The 18800-nt window shown below is 39.4% G+C and overlaps 1 protein-coding gene across 11 annotated transcripts in view; it reads right to left on the reverse strand.

Moving 5' to 3' along the window:
- Nucleotides 1-18800, reverse strand: part of PPP1R12B (protein phosphatase 1 regulatory subunit 12B) — a 220153-nt gene that overhangs the window by 71908 nt on the left and 129445 nt on the right. For all 11 annotated transcript variants that reach the window (XM_086694641.1, XM_086694642.1, XM_025920940.2 and 8 more), the window contains 3 exons: nt 18602-18791; nt 18402-18514; nt 16400-16441 (listed from right to left, as the gene is read on the reverse strand). In XM_086694641.1, the coding sequence (XP_086550767.1) occupies nt 16400-16441; nt 18402-18514; nt 18602-18791 (345 nt within the window). The remainder of the gene's footprint in view (nt 1-16399; nt 16442-18401; nt 18515-18601; nt 18792-18800) is intronic.

Raw genomic sequence — 18800 nt, forward strand, 5'->3', positions numbered from 1 at the left:
ATAATCTTGAGGTGGCTTAGCAGAACTTTATCAAACTTGAATCAGGCTTTCTCTCTGACGGCACTCCGTAAACAAGTGAAACACAAAAAAAGGGAGAAACACAGTCAGAGAAAACATGGTAGGTCTGGACAACATTACCAGTAATGAGAACATGACGATGACTGACAATCACATCTCACTAGCTAATCCAATAACTAACTCCTTTCATAATTGCTAGCATAATGTAGAAAATGCTCCTCTGGGGTAGAAGAATATTTGCTTTTCATTCCTTCAAAATATGCTTGCAGGATCAGGCAAGAATGTTGATCTATCGTCTGTTCTCAACAAGGGGAAGAAGCAGAAATGTGGAATAAGGATTGTTAGGAGGAAGCCCAATTCAGAGTAAAGCATGGAACCAGAAAGTCATCACAATCTGCCAAATGATAGGATGATTAGATATGTTTGAACTCTTCAAGGCTTTATGAAGACTTTTTCTTTTCTTTTCTTTTTTTTTAACAGCAAACTATTTTGGAGCTCTGCCCACAAAGCAAATGGCTACTAACCAGATGCTATTAACCCCCAGGAAACTTATCAAAATCATTATTGCAGAGGATCACAAAGAGAAGGTACCACTGCTTCAGTGCCATCCAGGCCACCAAACTGTTCGCACTAGCCAGCAAAATCTCCTTATTGCCAAATCCACTGGGTACTTCGGGGGTTCTCAGACTCTGTGTGGATTACAGAATCAAACTGGATGTGATTACAGAAGACTAGGGTAGCTATAGTTTGTCTTTCCAGCACTTTATCCCTTTCTCTTCTTTTGGTAACAGAACGCTTTCTTTCATCCTGTGGGGAACTGGTCCAAGTAGCTGACCCTCTCCTAACCCCACCCCTACAAAAAGTGGGAGCCGCTGCTACTGCTTCCTCATTATCACTACCATCACTACTGTTGTCGTTATCATTATCATTACAATCACCGTGGTCTAACATTTATTGAGTGCTTACCGTGTTTAGGCACTGTCGGTAAGTTTTATCCGCATTATCTCATTTAAAGAAATGACCTATGTTATAGCTACCATTATTTCTCACATGTTAGAGTTAGGGAAACTGAGGCACAGAGGAGTATGTAATTTGCCCAAGGTTGTACAATAAGTCACAGAACAGGGATTTGAACTCAAATAACTTGGTTCCAGAGTTCTGGATCTTAACCACTGTGCTTCACTGCCCCTCTAACCATCTAACCTCTGGCTACAGAAATTGCTTCAGGCAAGTCTACCTGACCAAAGCCAGGTCAACTGGATATATGGACACTAGGATAGAGAAGGTATTCTTCCTCTGTGGTCTATACAAGAAGGAGGCAGAGCTCTGATGACCAAGTTTTAGCCTCCTGCACTTAGCTATGCCTGACACCAACCTGGATCAATGTGCAGATTATCCCAGTTACATAGCCTTTTGCTTGAGCTATATGAAATTAAGTTCTGTCATCTAGAGTCCCTGAAACTTTTCACTTCCTTTTTTGGTCGAACATATTCTTTCCTCGCTCTTTTCCTGCTCTGACCATTTCCTCTCAGATCTCTTTCATGGGACCTTTCCTCCTCGGCATATCCCTTAAGCACTGGTGTGGCCCAGGCTCTCTTCTAAACTGTCTGTTCTTATTTTTTCACAGCAGTGCTCCTCCTTAGCATCCCACAGACGTTCTGATAGGTCTCCCCTGGGGATGGGCTCCTTTTGCCTTTCCTGCTTCAGAATCACTGTGATACTGACCCATGGTCATTTGAGTGCATCCCTCACAACACTGGGGAAGAAAAAAAGCTGAGAACCAACTGCTCTACAAGTTATTCTTGGAAAATATCCTCCCTTTCATAATTTAAAACTACTACCAACAGGCTGCTGCCCCTCTAAATTTTTATTTCTAGCCCCAGAACCTCCCCACACTTCAGGCCTGTGTATCGAATTGCCTATAGCATATTTAATTTCATATGTCTGACAGGTACCTCAAAGTCAGTACATCCAAAAGCAAAAACATCTTCATCACAAACATGTTCTTCCTCCTGAATTCTCAATCTCATTATTAGCATATTATTCATGCAGTCATCAAAACTGGAAACATGAATGTCATTAATTGGACTGTTCTACAAATCTTCATAAAGACATACCTAAATACGAGATATTCTGCTAGATCCTGGAAGTTAACATAATGAACAAGAAACAGACCTTACTTTTAAGGATTTTTGTTTAATTGGCAAATATAATAATAGTAACAACTATCACTGTATATTACAGGTTAATTCTAGATACTGAGGAGAACCTAGTCTACTCTGAAGAGGGGGTCAAAAGAAGGGTTCCTGGAGGCCCCAGGTGGGCCATAACCTAAAACATGAATGGGTGTTAAAAAGGGAAGTGGGGAGAGGAAGAGGCAATAAAGTAGGAGGAAGAGCATTCCAGGAAATGGGAATAACGTGTGTGAAAGCTCAAAGACATGGGGGGAGAGGGGGCAGGTTGGCGGCAGGGAAAGACTGGTGAAGTACTATTATACTAGCAGCCATTGTTTAACAAACACTTGCTAAGGCCGGGCACTATTTAAAGTGAAATACATTGTTATGGCCGTCCTTACATTAAGCCTACAAGATAGGGATAACAATCTCATTTTTACAGCCAATTAAAGCACTTTTACAATTCAGAGAGGTTAAATTTATTTTTTAAGACCTTACAGCTAATAAGAGATGGAAGTAGCTTTGGACCTAGGTCTTCCGGCTCCAAAGCCAATACTGTGTCTACCAATCCATGCATCTTCTCAACCACTGTAGACTCTTCTTTATATTCACTCTCCACACCAGTAAAATATCAAATCCTACGGAGTTTTCGTATTTCTTAGGTTCCTCCCATTCAAACCATACTTAGCATTAGTTACCTAGTTCATTATCTTTCATTTGGACACTAATAGGCTCTAATTGCTCTCTAGGTATAAAAAAAAAAAAAGTGTGTGTGTGTGTGTGTGAGAGAGAGAAAGAGAGAGAGAGAGAGACAGAGACAGAGAGACAGAAAGTCAGATCATAACTACTTCATTTTTCCCACATGAGACCCACCAATTTATCTGTATATGCTCTCCTAGTCCAATGGAAGAAATATTCCTGTTTTTGTCTAGAGCCAGCCCTGGAATAATCTAGGGCATAATCATAGACTCTTTTCCTTTCTTTATGTTCTTTTCTGGAGAGATCTCACCCAGTCCACCATCTGTAGGTATCATCTCTAACGCAGTGACTCTCAAATATCTTTATTTCTAGCTCTATTATCTCCCATGAACACCAGATTCCTATGTTCAACTGCCTACATGATATCTCAACTTGTATGTCTAACAGGAATACCTCCTGGCCCATTAAAATGTGAGTATTATGAGGGGCAGGAACATTGTCTACCTTATACATTTCTGTATCCCTAATGCATAATGCTTGACACATACTAGGTAATAATAACTTTGTTGACTAAATAAATGTATGCTGCTATGTAAGCAAAAGACTTCCTGAATGGAACTGGACTGTCTTAGAGGGCCTTTAATAATTTGGTTCTCTGTGGGTTAAATGTCCATTTCTGGAGGAGAGGAAGGAGTAGAGATTGGCTCTAAGTCCCTTCAGGGGGCCATAGTTAATGACTCTTTAATGATGACCTACCTGGGATATTAGTAATCCCTAAATATTATACCTCTAGGAACAGTCTTTGTCAAATTTGCCTGTTAAGAATCACCTGGGAGACTTCTATTACAATATAGATTCGTAGGCTTTCCACTCTCTACCACCACATCCCCTCCTAAGTCAGAATCTCAAAGGAAGAGGCCTGAAAATCTATATTATAAACAAATGACCCCAGTGATTCTTACTGACAAGTTGGAGGAAGACTACTATAGAAGCTTTACCTATTAGGTAATTATTATTGAAAATGGCTCAGCTTGCTGGATAGCGGTATCCAAACTTGCCCTTAGCTCTAAGTCAAACACCCCAGAATTATGATTATGATTATAATATAATTAATATAATATAATTATGATTATAAGTTGCCCGAATAATATGGCATTAGTTTTATTCCAGAGAGCTAGAGGTCACAAGTGACTGGAGAGACTCCTCAGACAACATATCATACATAGGCAGACCTTTATTCTATAGAAAGGATCTTGTTTTGTTTACTTGGCACAAAATTAATTGTGCCAATCCATCACTGATTCCCATACGTGGTGTGAGTCTTTACTATGACATATCACTGTCAGCTCTCATTCTTTTTCCTTTTCAAATTTTTCCTTAAAGTTGTTCAGTAACCAGAATCCACTCCAAAAATCCACTCCTCTTAACCATCATTTCAAGTAAGCCCAAGGCCAAAGCTTTGAAGATTTCTTTCACCCCTCCGTAAATCTCCCCAAATTCTTCTTACATATGTACTGCAGACTGAAAGTTAACAAGGCAAGAAAACCTAATAAACTCCATAACCTACTCCTGACTAAGGAATTCAAATGACAACCAGCAATTAAAATGAATGACAGGTACCCTTCCAAGAATCTGTGAGCCTTAAAGGCATGGCCATAACCTAAAAAGCAGAATTTCTCAAGTGTCAAGTGATCACATATCCCCAAACTATCATTTTAGCTAACCTCAAAGTCAGGTCTTTGGGAGGGAAGAAGGGATAGGATCAGATGAAAAAAGCAGATAGGGATATATTAGGAGAATCAACCATTTCAGACTTTCTCCACTTGTGGTGAGCAGAGCATAACATATAGTCTTGTTGAATTACCATGTTGTATACCTGAAACTAATGTAACGTGGAGTGTCAATGACACTTCAATAAAAAGATTAAAAAATGTTTAGGAAAAAAAAAGGTAATGAACTAAGATAGAACAGAGAAACTACTTTAAAATGACGTAGAAGAAACTCCTCCTTTACTCCTTCATCCAGGAATCTTTATAGCTTGCTTTCTGCAGCATGACCAAAACTGATGCTTTTCCAAGTGAGGACAAACAACGTGTATCCCCTTAAATGAATGACTTCCCTGACCCCACAAAGTGTCAATAATATTAAAGAATCAGAGCAATTGGAAAAATGCTGAATTACCAGAAAAGTGCTTAGATAAGAGCAAACTGACATTTGGAGTCATGTTTACATCAGCAAACATTTATGAATCTGTAACCAAGAGCAGAGGCTGGCAAACTGTGGCCCAGGCTGTAGGCCAAATCCAGCCCACCAACCTGCTTTTATAAATAAAGTTTTATTGGAACATAGTCATTCTATTTATTGACAGATTGTCTATTGGTTACTTTCCCACTATAATAGCAAAGTTGAGTAGTTGCAACAGACTACACAGACCACAAAGTAGATAATAATTACAATCAGGCCCTTTATTATTATTATTATTATTATTTTTAATCAGGCCCTTTATATAAAGTGTTTACTAAGCCCTGACCTAGAGTGTTATGTACCAAAGATGAAGATTAGGCTGGCCCTGCTGTCGCTGTCCCTCCCCCAACACATACTACTGGAGAATAGGCAAAGACATTTGCCCTCCCCATGACCTCGGAAAGGCAATGTTGACCCTCACAAGAGCCAACAAGCAGCTATACTAGTCACTTGGAGAAATGAGAAACTAAGCATTCGGTTACCACGGATAGCCCCATGATCTACCAATTGGGTATATCACTTTTTTTTTATGTTTATTTATTTTTGAGAGAGAGAGACAGAGCATGAGCCGGGGGAGGGGCAGAGAGAGAGGGAGACACAGAATCTGAAGCAGGCTCCAGGTTCTGAGCTGTCAGCACAGAGCTCAATGCGGGGCTTGAACCCACAAATTGTGAGATCATGACCTGTGCCGAAGTTGGACACTTAACCGACTGAGCCACCCAGGCTCCCCTTGGGTATATCACTTTTGAAAGTCCCCCAGCACCTAAGTAATTTTAGTTTGAACTACTAACTTGCCAATGTTTTTTTTTTTTTAATTGGGGCATAAATGAAATGCATTATATTAGTTTCAGGTGTACAACATGATGATTAGATATTTGTATATATTGCAAAATAAATACCCCAATAAGTCCAGTTAATAATCTGTCACCATACATAGCTACAGAATTTTTTTCCTTATCATGAGAACTTTTTAAGATTTATTCTTTAGCAACTTTCAAACATGAGACACAGCATTTTAACTATAGTTTCCATGCTGTTTGTTATGTCTCCATGACTTATGCCAATGGTTTCAAAAATGTCCCTCCTTTCTTCTCAGTAGTCAATAACACTGGCATAGTTTAAGGTATAAGAGCTCAGGGTTTAAGAAAACAAAACATTTTTAAAGCATTAAAAAAGCCAAGTATTTTCAAAAGCACATACTGTTAAGTCACATCTGTGTGAACATTTAAGTATCTTGAAAAATCATATTTGGATATAAAGCCACGTTTTTTTCTGTGAAAGAAATTCACATCACTACATGGTTGCTGATTCTTGAACTTGTTTCATTGAAAACTGAGATGGTATAGAGAAAATTAAGACAGGCAGATTGTACAGATTTATCGTTACATTTTCACCCCAACTACTCTACCTTTTAGGTCCTACCAAAGTAAGACCTTTACAGGCAACATCTGTTAGTGCCTTGAGGGCAACATTCCTGCTGGGGCAAATCTAGAAACACTCCATTTGCTGAAAAAGAGCTGCAAATCCCACACTAAGCTTTTTACCTCAATCATGGGGCTAGAACTCTGACATTAGCTAAGCCTAAGCCATGGTTAAAGCTCTCTAGCCATGCTATCAACAGAGAAATGAATACTTTCATAACTAAGGTAACCCCTAGACTCCAACAGAAAGAGGAACAATTATTCCTAGAGGTTCTCTGTAATCAAAGCCATCATAGGACTGACTATTTTGATAAAAGAGTTAAACCCAAGTGCTTTGAAGACAACATTATGAGATTGTCATCCTGGTAATGATGGGGTCCCAGGAATTCTCCGGTTGGAAATGATCCTTTTCTTAAAAATGCCATAAGTCGATCCTGAATATGTTTAAAAAAAAACAAAAACAAAAAACAACTTCGCAAAAACACCAACAGAAAGTTCATCAGAATGTTAAACAGTAATTTCTTCTGAGTGGTATTTTTGGGCAATTTTTTCTTATTCTTTACAGCACAAAGAGTCCTCTTTCATAACAAATATTTCTAATACCTCTTCCAATCTTTACTATCCTGAAATAAAATTCATAGACATAAAACTTAGCTAAAATTGTTTTAAAAATCAAATAAACTCTGAAGAAAAACAAAAGGAATATATAATGAAATATGTATTTCAATGTATAAATTCTTGGGCCAATAACACTAGAAGGTATAATGAAGTAGTCAGAGGCTTAGACTCATCATAGATCATCATGAAGGTAGAAGTCACATGCACATCTGTAGAATGTTTTAGAACAATGCCATTATACAAGTGGCCCTGCTGTCAGGAATGAATAAAACTAAAACTACAGTTTTTCCTCAGTTTACATGGTAGTTGAATTTTTAGATTCTCTCTGCCATAAAATGGAAGTTTACACATAAAATCAAGTTTGGTTTTGGACTTTTTCATCCATGACTGTCCAGGGAGACAGCTGAAAGTCAAGGAAGCTGCAGGACAACTGTTATATGGGACCTATTAGGACAGGTAGTATCTCTGGGCCCTGTCCACTAAATGCATCCCCCATCACTGTGACCCCTAAAAGTACCCGCATGAATATTTATAACCTCTAGAAATGCTCCTGCTGCTTTTGAGAAGCACTGCTTTATACTTTTCTATACTTCATATATTTTCTATAATGAAATATATTACTTTTATAATCATAAAAAAATTCCAGCAGAGTTTCAAGCTCATCAGTGTCCCTCCAACAAAGAGACAGAAGGTCATGGGTCACTAACACAAACTAATACCTTGAAGGCAATCAGAGGCAGAAGAAAGATTTGGAAGAAAAGTAAATGGTCAAGGGTTAACTGTACCGTCCCTTAGTAGTTGATAAACCTTCCACATCTTTGGATAAGAAGTTTGAGCAAAGCCCAAACAGATACCTTGAAGGTCAATTTATTCTATCTTAAAAAAGATTTCTGACTAGAGCAGAATTCACTGATGTAATGGGACAGTGGGTCCAAAAATTACAGGGTCTCAAAGGAATACATGTGAGCTTTGATTACTGAGATTTCCTTGGCAACAGCACGACCTAAAATTAATAGAGTCCTTAAAAGGAAGATGCCAAAAGAAACTTCGTTGGTTTATACAGCTTGGGCTAGAACAAGGCACAGTGTGACCCATATATAGAAAATCACAGCATCTGCAGTATTTTAAGAAGCTACAGTCACAAAGCAAGAGCAAATGTACAGTGAAAGGAAAGATCCTTCCAGGCTTATGTGGAGTCAACCACTAGAGAAGAGTCTTCAGTGCACATTGGATAGAAGGCAGCTTCCCACACACAGAGCTGGTTGGCTGCCATGTCTCAATCTTCATCTTTTTCCTTGGGACTGCCCACTGTCATCAATTGTACAAATCCGGGACAGCTTGCTTTTCTTCATGAGAATGCTTGCCAACTCCCAGAGGCTGGCTATGACAGGGCTGTTTATAACAGCCATCGCTTATTAAATATATCCTTATAAGCATTTTTATATAACCAAATTTCTCAGACTTCTCAAAACCTTCTCATTCTGGGGACAAACTAACTACCCTGTTCCCTTCGTCTTTTTTTTTTTTTTTTTTTTTTCTTATCTGGCTACAGATAAAGAGGCTAAGGGAGGAAAATCTGTATTTTCTTATCCTTTCACTTGATTAAAAAGAGACTTGCTTTCACAAGATTGTGGCTGTTATATTTATATGGTATGCTGTGAAAAATATTACTTTGCTACATAAATAACTAACCCTGATAGCTCTGACAGCTTACCTTCGGTGTCTTTAAACTTAGTCAAACTGTTGTTCCCTCTCAACAGTGCAGTCTTGTCAGGGGACATACCTTACCATATTAGGTAATCAAGCCCCGAGAGAGGAGAAGCAAAACAGTCCTAGGATTTTACCTAAAAGGAGAATGGCAAAGATACTGCCCAGTGGCGGAGAGCAGACAGAAAATCACTGGATGCCCTCCAGCAGATTAAGGGGCTTCACGAGATTAAGTAACAAGATTAAAAAAAAATACTGCTTGAGAGAGGAAAGAGGATCCAGCAAATAGCCAGAAGCAAAGTTGTAAAAAATTAGAGTTTACAGGCAAAGGGGCTATTATTTACCCAAAGAAGGGGGGGGGGGGAAGGGGGGAGAGCGGGGTAAAGATCTATGAAACTAGAATTGTTGGAAATCCCTGCAGAAAAAGATAAACAGGAGGGCAACTGAGGCATAGAAATGAAAGCCTGCTTGACTAACAGAAATATGTGGGACTTGATTTGATCAGGTGCTCAGTTTCTAGCAAAAATGGAAACATTTAGTTCTTGTTTCTTCCCTTTCTCCTCATCACTTGTTCCCCCTACTTCAGCAACCCCTCTTAAGATTTATTTATCAAAATTCATCAGGTACGTTCACAAAAACATATACTGGAGTTATATAGGAGCCTGGGCTACTTCTCTGACTCTCCAAATAATTAATTCTTTGTGGATAAATTAATAAATACTTCAAAATCACATGATTCTAAGGTCAATGGATGTATTCCAAAAGCCTTACTTTGATGCAGATTGAACCTGCAGATTTGGAAAACAGTATGAATGAATTTCGATCGTCTCTAACTATTTAAGTGTATTTATTCATGTTCACTTTATGACTTTAGGAGGTAGCTACCATGACTATCCCTACTTTACAGATGAAGAAACTGAAGTATACAGTGGTTAAGCAACTTATCCAAAGTAGTTAAGTGGCCCAGGGAGTCTACCTAGCTCCTGGGTCTGCACTCTTACCCACTATGCTATATTGCTTGTCGTAAGAGTATATCACATGAGATATAGAACAGATAGATTCCCCTGAAGGTAGTACAACTGCCATGGACTAGGAACCCAGCGATGTGATCCTGGCAAGTTACTTAATCTCTCTGGACCTCAGCTGTTATCTTTAAAATGAGATGTTTAACTAGTTACTTAGAAGTTTAAGTCTCTTTCAGTTCTAAAATTCAGTCTATAATTGCCATTGTAGACATTACAGAGCTAACTCAGAATTTAGCATCTGATAACACTCAGAAATAAGTTTTCAAAGAAACCCTCTTATTCGTAAGTGAAATGGAAGTGCTAGTTATTCAAAGATATAATAAAGCTGAGGAAAATCAGGCAAAGCAAAGGGGACCAAAAGCTGAGTGAACTTAAAAGATCACCTGCAAAGATGGTTAATCAATAGAATTCTTCTGATTAAACAAAAAAGTCCTAGTCATATTCCCAGAGCTAACTACTAAGATTCATCAGTTCTTCCCCTTTGTGGTTCTTCCCCTTCTCACATTGAATTTGGGAGTGTCCCAGGACTCTGTCTTTGGATTTCTTCTCCGTCTGCTTTCATTCTCTTGTGATCTCATTCCATCTCCTGGTTTTAAATACAATCTATACATTTATTGACATTCAGTTCATATGTCCAGTCTGGACCACTCATCTGAACTCCAGACTCCTACTGCTAAGTCTTCTCTTGACATTTCCATGTGGATGTCAATCAGACATTAAATTTAACACTCCTAAAACCCAAACCACATGCCTGCTCTCCCCCCACCAAATCCATTCCTTCCACAGTCATCTCTATTTCAGTGAACGAAAACTCCATTCTTTCAGTTGCCTTAGCTAAAAGTTTTGGTGTCCACCTTGATCACTACCCCTGCCATTTTTTTTCACCCTATATCCAATCCAGCAGCAAATTTCATTGGTTCCAATTTCAAACTGTATGCTAAATATGAAAACTTCTCAGCAGCTTTACTACCCATTCTCACTTTGGTCTAAACCACCATGAGTTTTTCCCTGGATGATTCGTAATAGCCTCCTAACTAATGTTCCTGCTTCTACCCGGATCCCTGTAGAGTATATCCTCCAAACAGTAGGCAGAGGAACTCCTTCAAATATTAAGTATAATCATGTCACTCTTATGCTCAAGACTCTACAGGGGCTACCCACTCATTCTGATCAAAAGCCAGAGCCTTTCCAATGACTTGTCAGTCTCTGCCTTTGGGCCCTTCTGCTCATTCTGCTCTACCACACTGGTCTTTTCACCTGCCCTCAAGCACGTCAGCTGTGCTTCTGCCTCAGAATCTTTGCAAGTGCTATTCCCCCTGTCTAAACTCTCTATTCCCATATGTCCACATGGCACCCCATCTTACTTCCTTTCATTCTAGGCTCAGATGATGCTTTCTCAGCAAGGTCTATCCTGACCACCCTACTTATAATGTCAACTTCCTATCCCACTCAGGCACTTCTGATTCCTTCCTATCCTACTCTACATGGGTTTTCCAAAAACACTCATCACCTTTTCACACACTATTTACTTCACATGCTTACTTATTTTATGTATTGTCCATCTCCTCCACTAGAATGTAAACTCCTTAAGAGCAGGGCTTTTTGTTCATTGTTGCATCTCCAGTATCTGGAAAATTGCCTGACTATAATAGGTACCTTAATGTACTTGTTCAGCAAGTAAATGAGAAGAAGGTTATAGAGGAGAAGGCAGGACAGACTGGGAAATGCATTTAGTCACTTTTGGTAGTAGAGACATTTCTGGTGCCAAGTGGCTCCAAAGGCAAGTTTTATTTTCTATTAAAGCTTAGTTCAAAACCAAGTTTTGGCAGCAAATTTCTATACACTTCTATCTTTTATTTAATTTGGAAATCTTACATTTAATGGCTTACTTCCTTTGGTACACTTTATCAACACATCTCTCCACTAGCATGCCACAGCCTTCCAAGGCACATACCTTAATATCCATGAATTAGTAATTCCTTAACAATATCTCCTTTACCAATGCATTTTGAGGGGTGATGAGCAATCCAGATCTACTATTCCACTCTGGACTGGGAAAACTACATTGCTAGTTTTGAGGGTGAGGTTTCAGTGATTCTGTTCAGACTGACTTGCCTAAAAGCAACAGGGCTAGAGCGTAGGGATGCTGAGGGAGGGATCTTGTATGGAAATTCTTACTTCATGAAAGATATAAGTACCTATCTATGTCAAGGACAACAGAGGAATGCTGATATTCTACCCACTGACTGAATCTTGATACTCAGAGTAGACTTTTTAGTCATCCTTCAAGGAGAAATTCCTTCACTTAAGGAAGTGAGATACTCCTAGCAAGTCATTTGGAACATATAATCTGTTGAGTAAAAAAACCAAATGGATAAATAGGGAATGCAGAAGGATAGAAGCCCCAATTTCAAGTCTGTTTCACTAAAATCAAATTATAAAAAGGTTCCCTGATGCAGGGGTACAGGGTGTTCAACCAACAGAGTCTTCATGTCCCTGAATACTTCTTAACTTCTTTGGGTCTCAGTGTTCTTAACTATAACACGAGGTCCCTAACTCAAGTTGTCTCAAAATTCCCAAAAGCTGGGAAGCAAGTAACTTTACTACACAAGCAGTGTTCTTTCAAAATCCCTTTAAAACAAAAGAAGCTGTCTACTGTTCAGCTTCTTTAGGGCACCATTCTGTTCATCAGCATCTTTTCTGTTGACCACTTATGCCCTCTAGTGATAAACTTAATTATACAACAGAATTGGCTTGGCAAACAGTCTGCTCCAGAGGAGTAAATGGGGGAAAACAGCAAGAATGCAGTAGATAAACTCAGTGTTAAGCAAAAGAAAGGCAGGCCAAAGAGGTAGGTAAAAAAAGATGGAAAGATGCCAAATGGCCATCACTTTCTGCAGTGTGCCAACGACTGTGCCTTCCAGAACAAACATTCAGTGCAATTACCTCTAGTAAAGAATACAAACACAGTCCTGAATATGTAATTTTTTTCACGTATCACTGGAATACCCTTCTTCCTCACATTAAGATCTAGATATAGTTTCTTTTTTCACTTAGCGAGATAATGGATATATTAAGACTTCTGGGAAATATCTACTACATACCTATGTGAATAATTAACAGATGTGCTCTAAACACACCTGTCAAGGAGGTGCTAAGACATTATATATCCATTGCCAGTCTCACCTGTCCATGGATTTTCCAATGGAAATGGGTTCTGACTAAAACTATGTAGTATGCCGGGCTTAAGCAAAATCCCCAGCCTTCTAAGTATCATTCCTTGGTGTCCCCACCATAAAAATGCACGACTGGTCTTTCTCTTAACATGTAATTGATAACAAATATCAGGGCCCTTCCTGGCAATAAATCTTACCTGTGTATAAGTGCTGGTTACATTTTTCTAGCATGGGTACACAAAAAGAAGAAATGGATTTCAACAATACCAACTGGGATTTAGGTTAAACAATAGAAAGGTCTTCTTAACCATGCTGTTGTTACTGATACATGGGTGAGAGGTCAAAGAATCTTCTTCTGAAATCTTTAAAAGGAGGAGACAAAATCTGTACTTAATTCTAACCCTGACTGGAACACAAGATAGGGATAATAACTAGTAAAGTTTCCTTTCTACTCCTAAAATGAAATATGACTGTATGTTTCATATATATGAAATGCAAGGACAGGCAATACTAATCCATGGTGATAGAAATCAGAAGAGTGGTTGCCTCTTGGGACAGGGAAGGGAGCATGAGGGAACTTTTCAAGGTGATGGAAAAGTTCTATATCTTAATTCGAGTGGTCTTTACATTGGTGTATACAACTGTCAAAACTCATCAAATAGTACACTTAAGTTCTGTGCAGTTTATTGATTGTGAATTATATCTCAAATATATATATATTTGAAATATATATTATATATATGCCAGTCTTGGGAAGAATTAATATTAATTTTAATTAATTTACAATTAATTTATAATTAAAAGTATTTTATAATAATATCGTATAATATTTATATTAATTTAATATTATTAATTTTAATTAAATATATAATATATAATATACTATATATAATATATGTATATAATATATACTATATATATATATATATATATATATATATATATATGCGCCATAGTCTTGGGAAGAATTACCTTTAAAGAAAAACCTTTAAAAATAATAGATTCTGCCACACTTCAGGAATAGGCTAAGAAAGAGAAGGGTGCTGTCATGACCTCAATAGCATATATAGTTTCACTGAACCAGAAACCAAGAAAAGAAGGAACCACCCTGCCTTCTCAGCAGTATCCATGCTGATTAGCTAACAGTGCCATTTCAACAGAATGCCCCCTCCTTTGGCTGGCTCAATTCCACTGCCTGATGGAAAGACACGGAAGTTGGGGAGAAAGAATGGTCCTAAGATATTACTGATCGCCTTGAAGTAGAATTGCAGCAATTTACACTGGGCCATGGCCAGGCCTATTGCTCTGTGGATCCATATGATGATAATGGCATCATGCCTGCTAGTGTTAGAAGAGAGTACTTGGGAGAAAAACAGTTAAGTGTGTTTTTTTCTTTTTCTTTTTTCTTCTTCAGTTAAGTAATGTTAAAGTTGTAACCCAATCTAATAGAAGCCAGACAAGACTAGGGCTGGGCTGGTTGTGCTCACCTGGGCTGGCCTACCTCCCCTCACACAGTCTGCAGCCCGAGGAGATGGTGGGGCCCAGATGGGTGTTTCATTGAAATAAACTTGAGTCATCAATCAAGCAAATGTATGCCTTTTAAAGGATTCCTCACCCTGCGCTGACTTGTCACCAGTCTTTCCTTCTACGTGGCTGGTGGGGATGCAGATGGGCCTGTACCAACTCTGGCTTGCCGGCATACATTCAAAGTGACCATTCTAGAGATAACAGACTATTTATTCTTCTCTAAGGATTCACATTGGAGTCGGCTTGACACATGGTAGACACTAGTAGATGCCTCAAGCAACTGGATGAGTGAAATGTTTCTCAGTCCGACAAATGACTTTCACGTCAAACCTCAGTAGTCTCTGCGATTCCTCACCAATCAGAAAATCCTTTCTAGAATTTTCAGTCAACTGTCCTAAAATGAAATCCTCTGGGAAGTACTGCATCAAGAATATCTTAGCTTTCCTTACCTGGTGCCCTATGTTAGGATTTTCCCATGCCAAGTGCTTTGGAAAGGTGGAGACACAGATTTTCACTGACAAAAGACATTGTGTCACAACAAAAGCCGTCCTTGTTGTTATTCCCTTTATGGATTTAAATGGCCTCTGTAACTCTCAAGGGATTACAGTCCATTGCAGTGCTCTATAATCTATTATGCAGATCCTCTCTTTAGGTATCTTATAATTCCCCAAAGCAACTTTCCTACATCCACTCTGTGTCTCCAAAAGCCTTTCCCAGCCCCCCTTGAAGAACTGAAGAATTACTGTTATTTGTGCATGCAAATAACACACACACGTATACACACACACACACACACACACACACACACACACACTCACACATCCTGCTCCAACAGAACCTCTTTTGTGCTATTTCCACCTGACACAGCTCATCTTTGTGAAGTCACCTAGCTTCAACCAAGAGTAGGCAATTCCCACCTGTGTCACCATTAGTCACCTGGGCATTGCTTTTTGGAAGGCCACTACTGACTGTTTTGGATCTTGACTAAGACATAGGCAGGTCAATGGCATAATATAGTATTTTTATCTCTTCTGCTAAGAATGAGTTAGTTGTCAATTTTCAGGATGGGTTATCAAATATATTCTGAGAACATACTTTCAACTAACTGTAGGGTACAAGAAGGCCATCTTTTTACATAATTTCCAATAAAAATGTACATATAGTCTCAATTCATTTAGTCAAAACCACATTCCTTCCTGAACAACAGTACTAATAAGGGAACCACCAACTTTCTGTCATGTTTGAGTGGCTTTCAGGAACCTGGAGTTTCAAGAAAGCTGGGCCCGGGCTATGCACCACAGAGAAAAGTTGGATGCTAGGCTGGAGTTGTAGAAGAGTCAAGGGTTTAATCTTATTTCAAAGTCAAATATAAGTAGCTTTTGGATTGTGTAATGTTTGCATTCTTCACATTTATGTTCCTTTCTATATATAAGCGTAGATCCATAAGAGAAATAGTATCACTCTTCAATTTTCTTCCAAAGATTTCCAAGTACTTTCTATAATCCAATAACATATTCACAGGAGAGAAAAAACAGACAGATCCTACAACTGTGTGAGATATCAGCAGAAGGCATAGAGAAATGCAGGAAACTTGCTCAAGAGCATGGGCATTGTTACAGCAATGGAGACAATACCACCAACCAACACCGGCCACATCTCTCAGAGCGATGTCTACCTCCAAACTCTCCCTCAATGCAAATCTGCACAGGGCCTGCTCTTTTCTATTAAAAGTGTATGCACATGAGAAAGGCTGAACCAAAAGGGACAGGCCTCACTGACTTGCCACTTACCAGTGCTGCTTTTACCTCTTCAGAGACGTCAGTTTCATCTTCCTAAAAAGGAAGGAGGGAGAAAAACAAGAGGACCATGGTCACAGACATCCTTGAAAGCAACAAGGTCAGCTCCCATCAATTATGCATCTTGGCATTTCAAACTTAGGCAATGAGAACTGACTGCCAAGTAACGCTCTGTTACTGCTGCTTTTAACAGCCGCCAAAGGCAGACAGCTTAGGAACATTGCCTGTCATTAAAAACATCAAATAAGCCATAGCTGGAAAAGGGGGGTCATTAAGAAAGACAGACTTTATTTCATCTCTGTCAATAGTTATCTGTTTGGTCCTATAAAAATGAGATACTTTTCGGGGTGCCTCGGTGGCTCAGTTGGTTAAGTGTGCGACTCTTGATTTCAGCTCAGGTCTTGATCTCATGGTCATGAGATCGAGCCTTGTGTCGGGCTCTGCGCTGACAGCACACAGCCTGTTTGATTCTCTTTCGCCTTCTCTCTCTCAAAATAAATAAAAAATAAATTTGAAAAGCTTTTTTTTTTTAAAAAAAAAAGAGATACTTTTACCTAAAAAATAGTTTCTAACAGATGACTATATACCGTCTCATTTCTTGTCTCACTGAATGGTTCATCTAACTTTCAAATGATCATTGGTATTCAGGGACCTCCTGATTATTGGTCACTTGAATTTTTAAAATGCCAATAACAGGGGTGCCTGGGTGGCTCACCTGGTTGATTTGCGCTCAGGTCATGATCTCACACTTCATGAGATCGAGCCTTGAGACAGGCTCTACACTGACAGCATGGAGCCTGCTTGGAATTCTCTCTCTCTCTCTGCCCTCCCCACTACCACCCTGCTTGCACACGCGTGATCTCTCTCTCTCTCTCTCTCTCTCCCAAAACAAATAAACAAACATTTTTAAAAATGCCAATAACAAAGCTGAGTGAGAAGGGTATAGAAGAGGGGCTCCTGGGTGGCTCAGTTGGTTAAACATCCAACTCTTGGTTTCGGCTCAGGTCATATCTCACGGTTCCTGGGTTCGAGCCCCACCTCAGGCTCCATGCTGACAGCATGAGGCCTGCTTGGCATTCTTTCTCCCTCTCTCTCTCTGTCCCCCCTTGTTCACTCACTCTCTCTCTTGCTCTCAAAATAAATTTTATTTATTTACTTTGAGAGACAGAGAGCGAGCAGGAGAGGGGCAGAGAGAGAGGGAGAGAGAGCATCCCAAGCAGGCTCCACACTGTCAGCACAGAGCCCAACATGGGGCTCAAGCTCATGAACCATGAGATGATGACCTGAGCCGACAGCAAGAGTCAGATGCTTAACTGCCTGAGCCACCCAGGTGCTCCTCAAAATTTTTTTAATAACTTCTCTTAAATAAATAAACTTAAAAAAAGAGAGAAGGGTATAGAACAAGAGGGCGAATTAAAGTACTGAATGTGTGTTTGCAGTTAGTAAGCACTGGTACATTTGTCTTTATTTTAAAGCCAAAGTTAATCTAGTTCATATTGTTTCTTTTCTCCTCCAAAAGAGTAAAATTGAGTCAGATGAACTTGTGTTACAAACAGATTTTAAGCTCCCTGAAATTCTTGTAATGCTCCTAAAGTATTTTGTTAGAGTCTCTGCTCATATGTGATATTAAGATATTGTTGTCTACCTGCATGACTTTTGGGCAATATTAGGGAGAACGGCTGATATTTGACAAGCTTATTCCCTTGTTATATTTGCTTACATGGTTGTTGTTGATTTTCAGTTTTTTTCATTCTTCACCAATTATTTACTGAGTGCCTACTATGTGCCTGGTACTACTGTTCTAGGCAGTGGGCATGCAGCCAAGAATACACCAAACGAGTCCCACACTAGGTGAGTCTTCTCTTTCCTCAGTAATGTGTCTTGATAATCTGCAAGATTTATGGGACCACATGAGGTTCTCTCTTTTTTAAAGTCAACATAAAGGACAACAGCCACGGGTGATGTGATATGTCGCAGCATGGACCAATCCACTCACATCCTTTGTCCAGAAATTGATGCCTGTGCCTCTTCGTCGTTCCTTGGGCCTCCTCCTCTCACGGATGGACAGTCTATTAGAGGACTGATCATCCACATCTGCATCTTCACTCTCTGGCCAGAGATAAAACAAAGTGTGATCTTAGGAATCTGGGGCAGGCACACTAGCAAGGAGCCTGCATATTCTGAAGCTCCACATACCATTTTTGTCCATTTCTTTTGCAACTGCAGTGTTTGTGGTGGTCTCTGAAGTCTCAGAGTCAGGGACTGAAGATCTGCTTGTCCGTAGCAGATGGGAACTGGTGTAGAGAGTGGGTCTTGATGCAGAAGGAGACACTGGTGTTGTGGGTTTGTCTGGCTGAGCTGAATACCTCAGGCGACGATAGACAGGCTGGAAATA

The sequence above is a fragment of the Puma concolor genome, chromosome E4 (genome assembly GCF_028749965.1).
Source record: "Puma concolor isolate L17-30 chromosome E4, mPumCon1.1.hap2, whole genome shotgun sequence".
Classification (NCBI taxonomy): domain Eukaryota; kingdom Metazoa; phylum Chordata; class Mammalia; order Carnivora; family Felidae; genus Puma; species Puma concolor.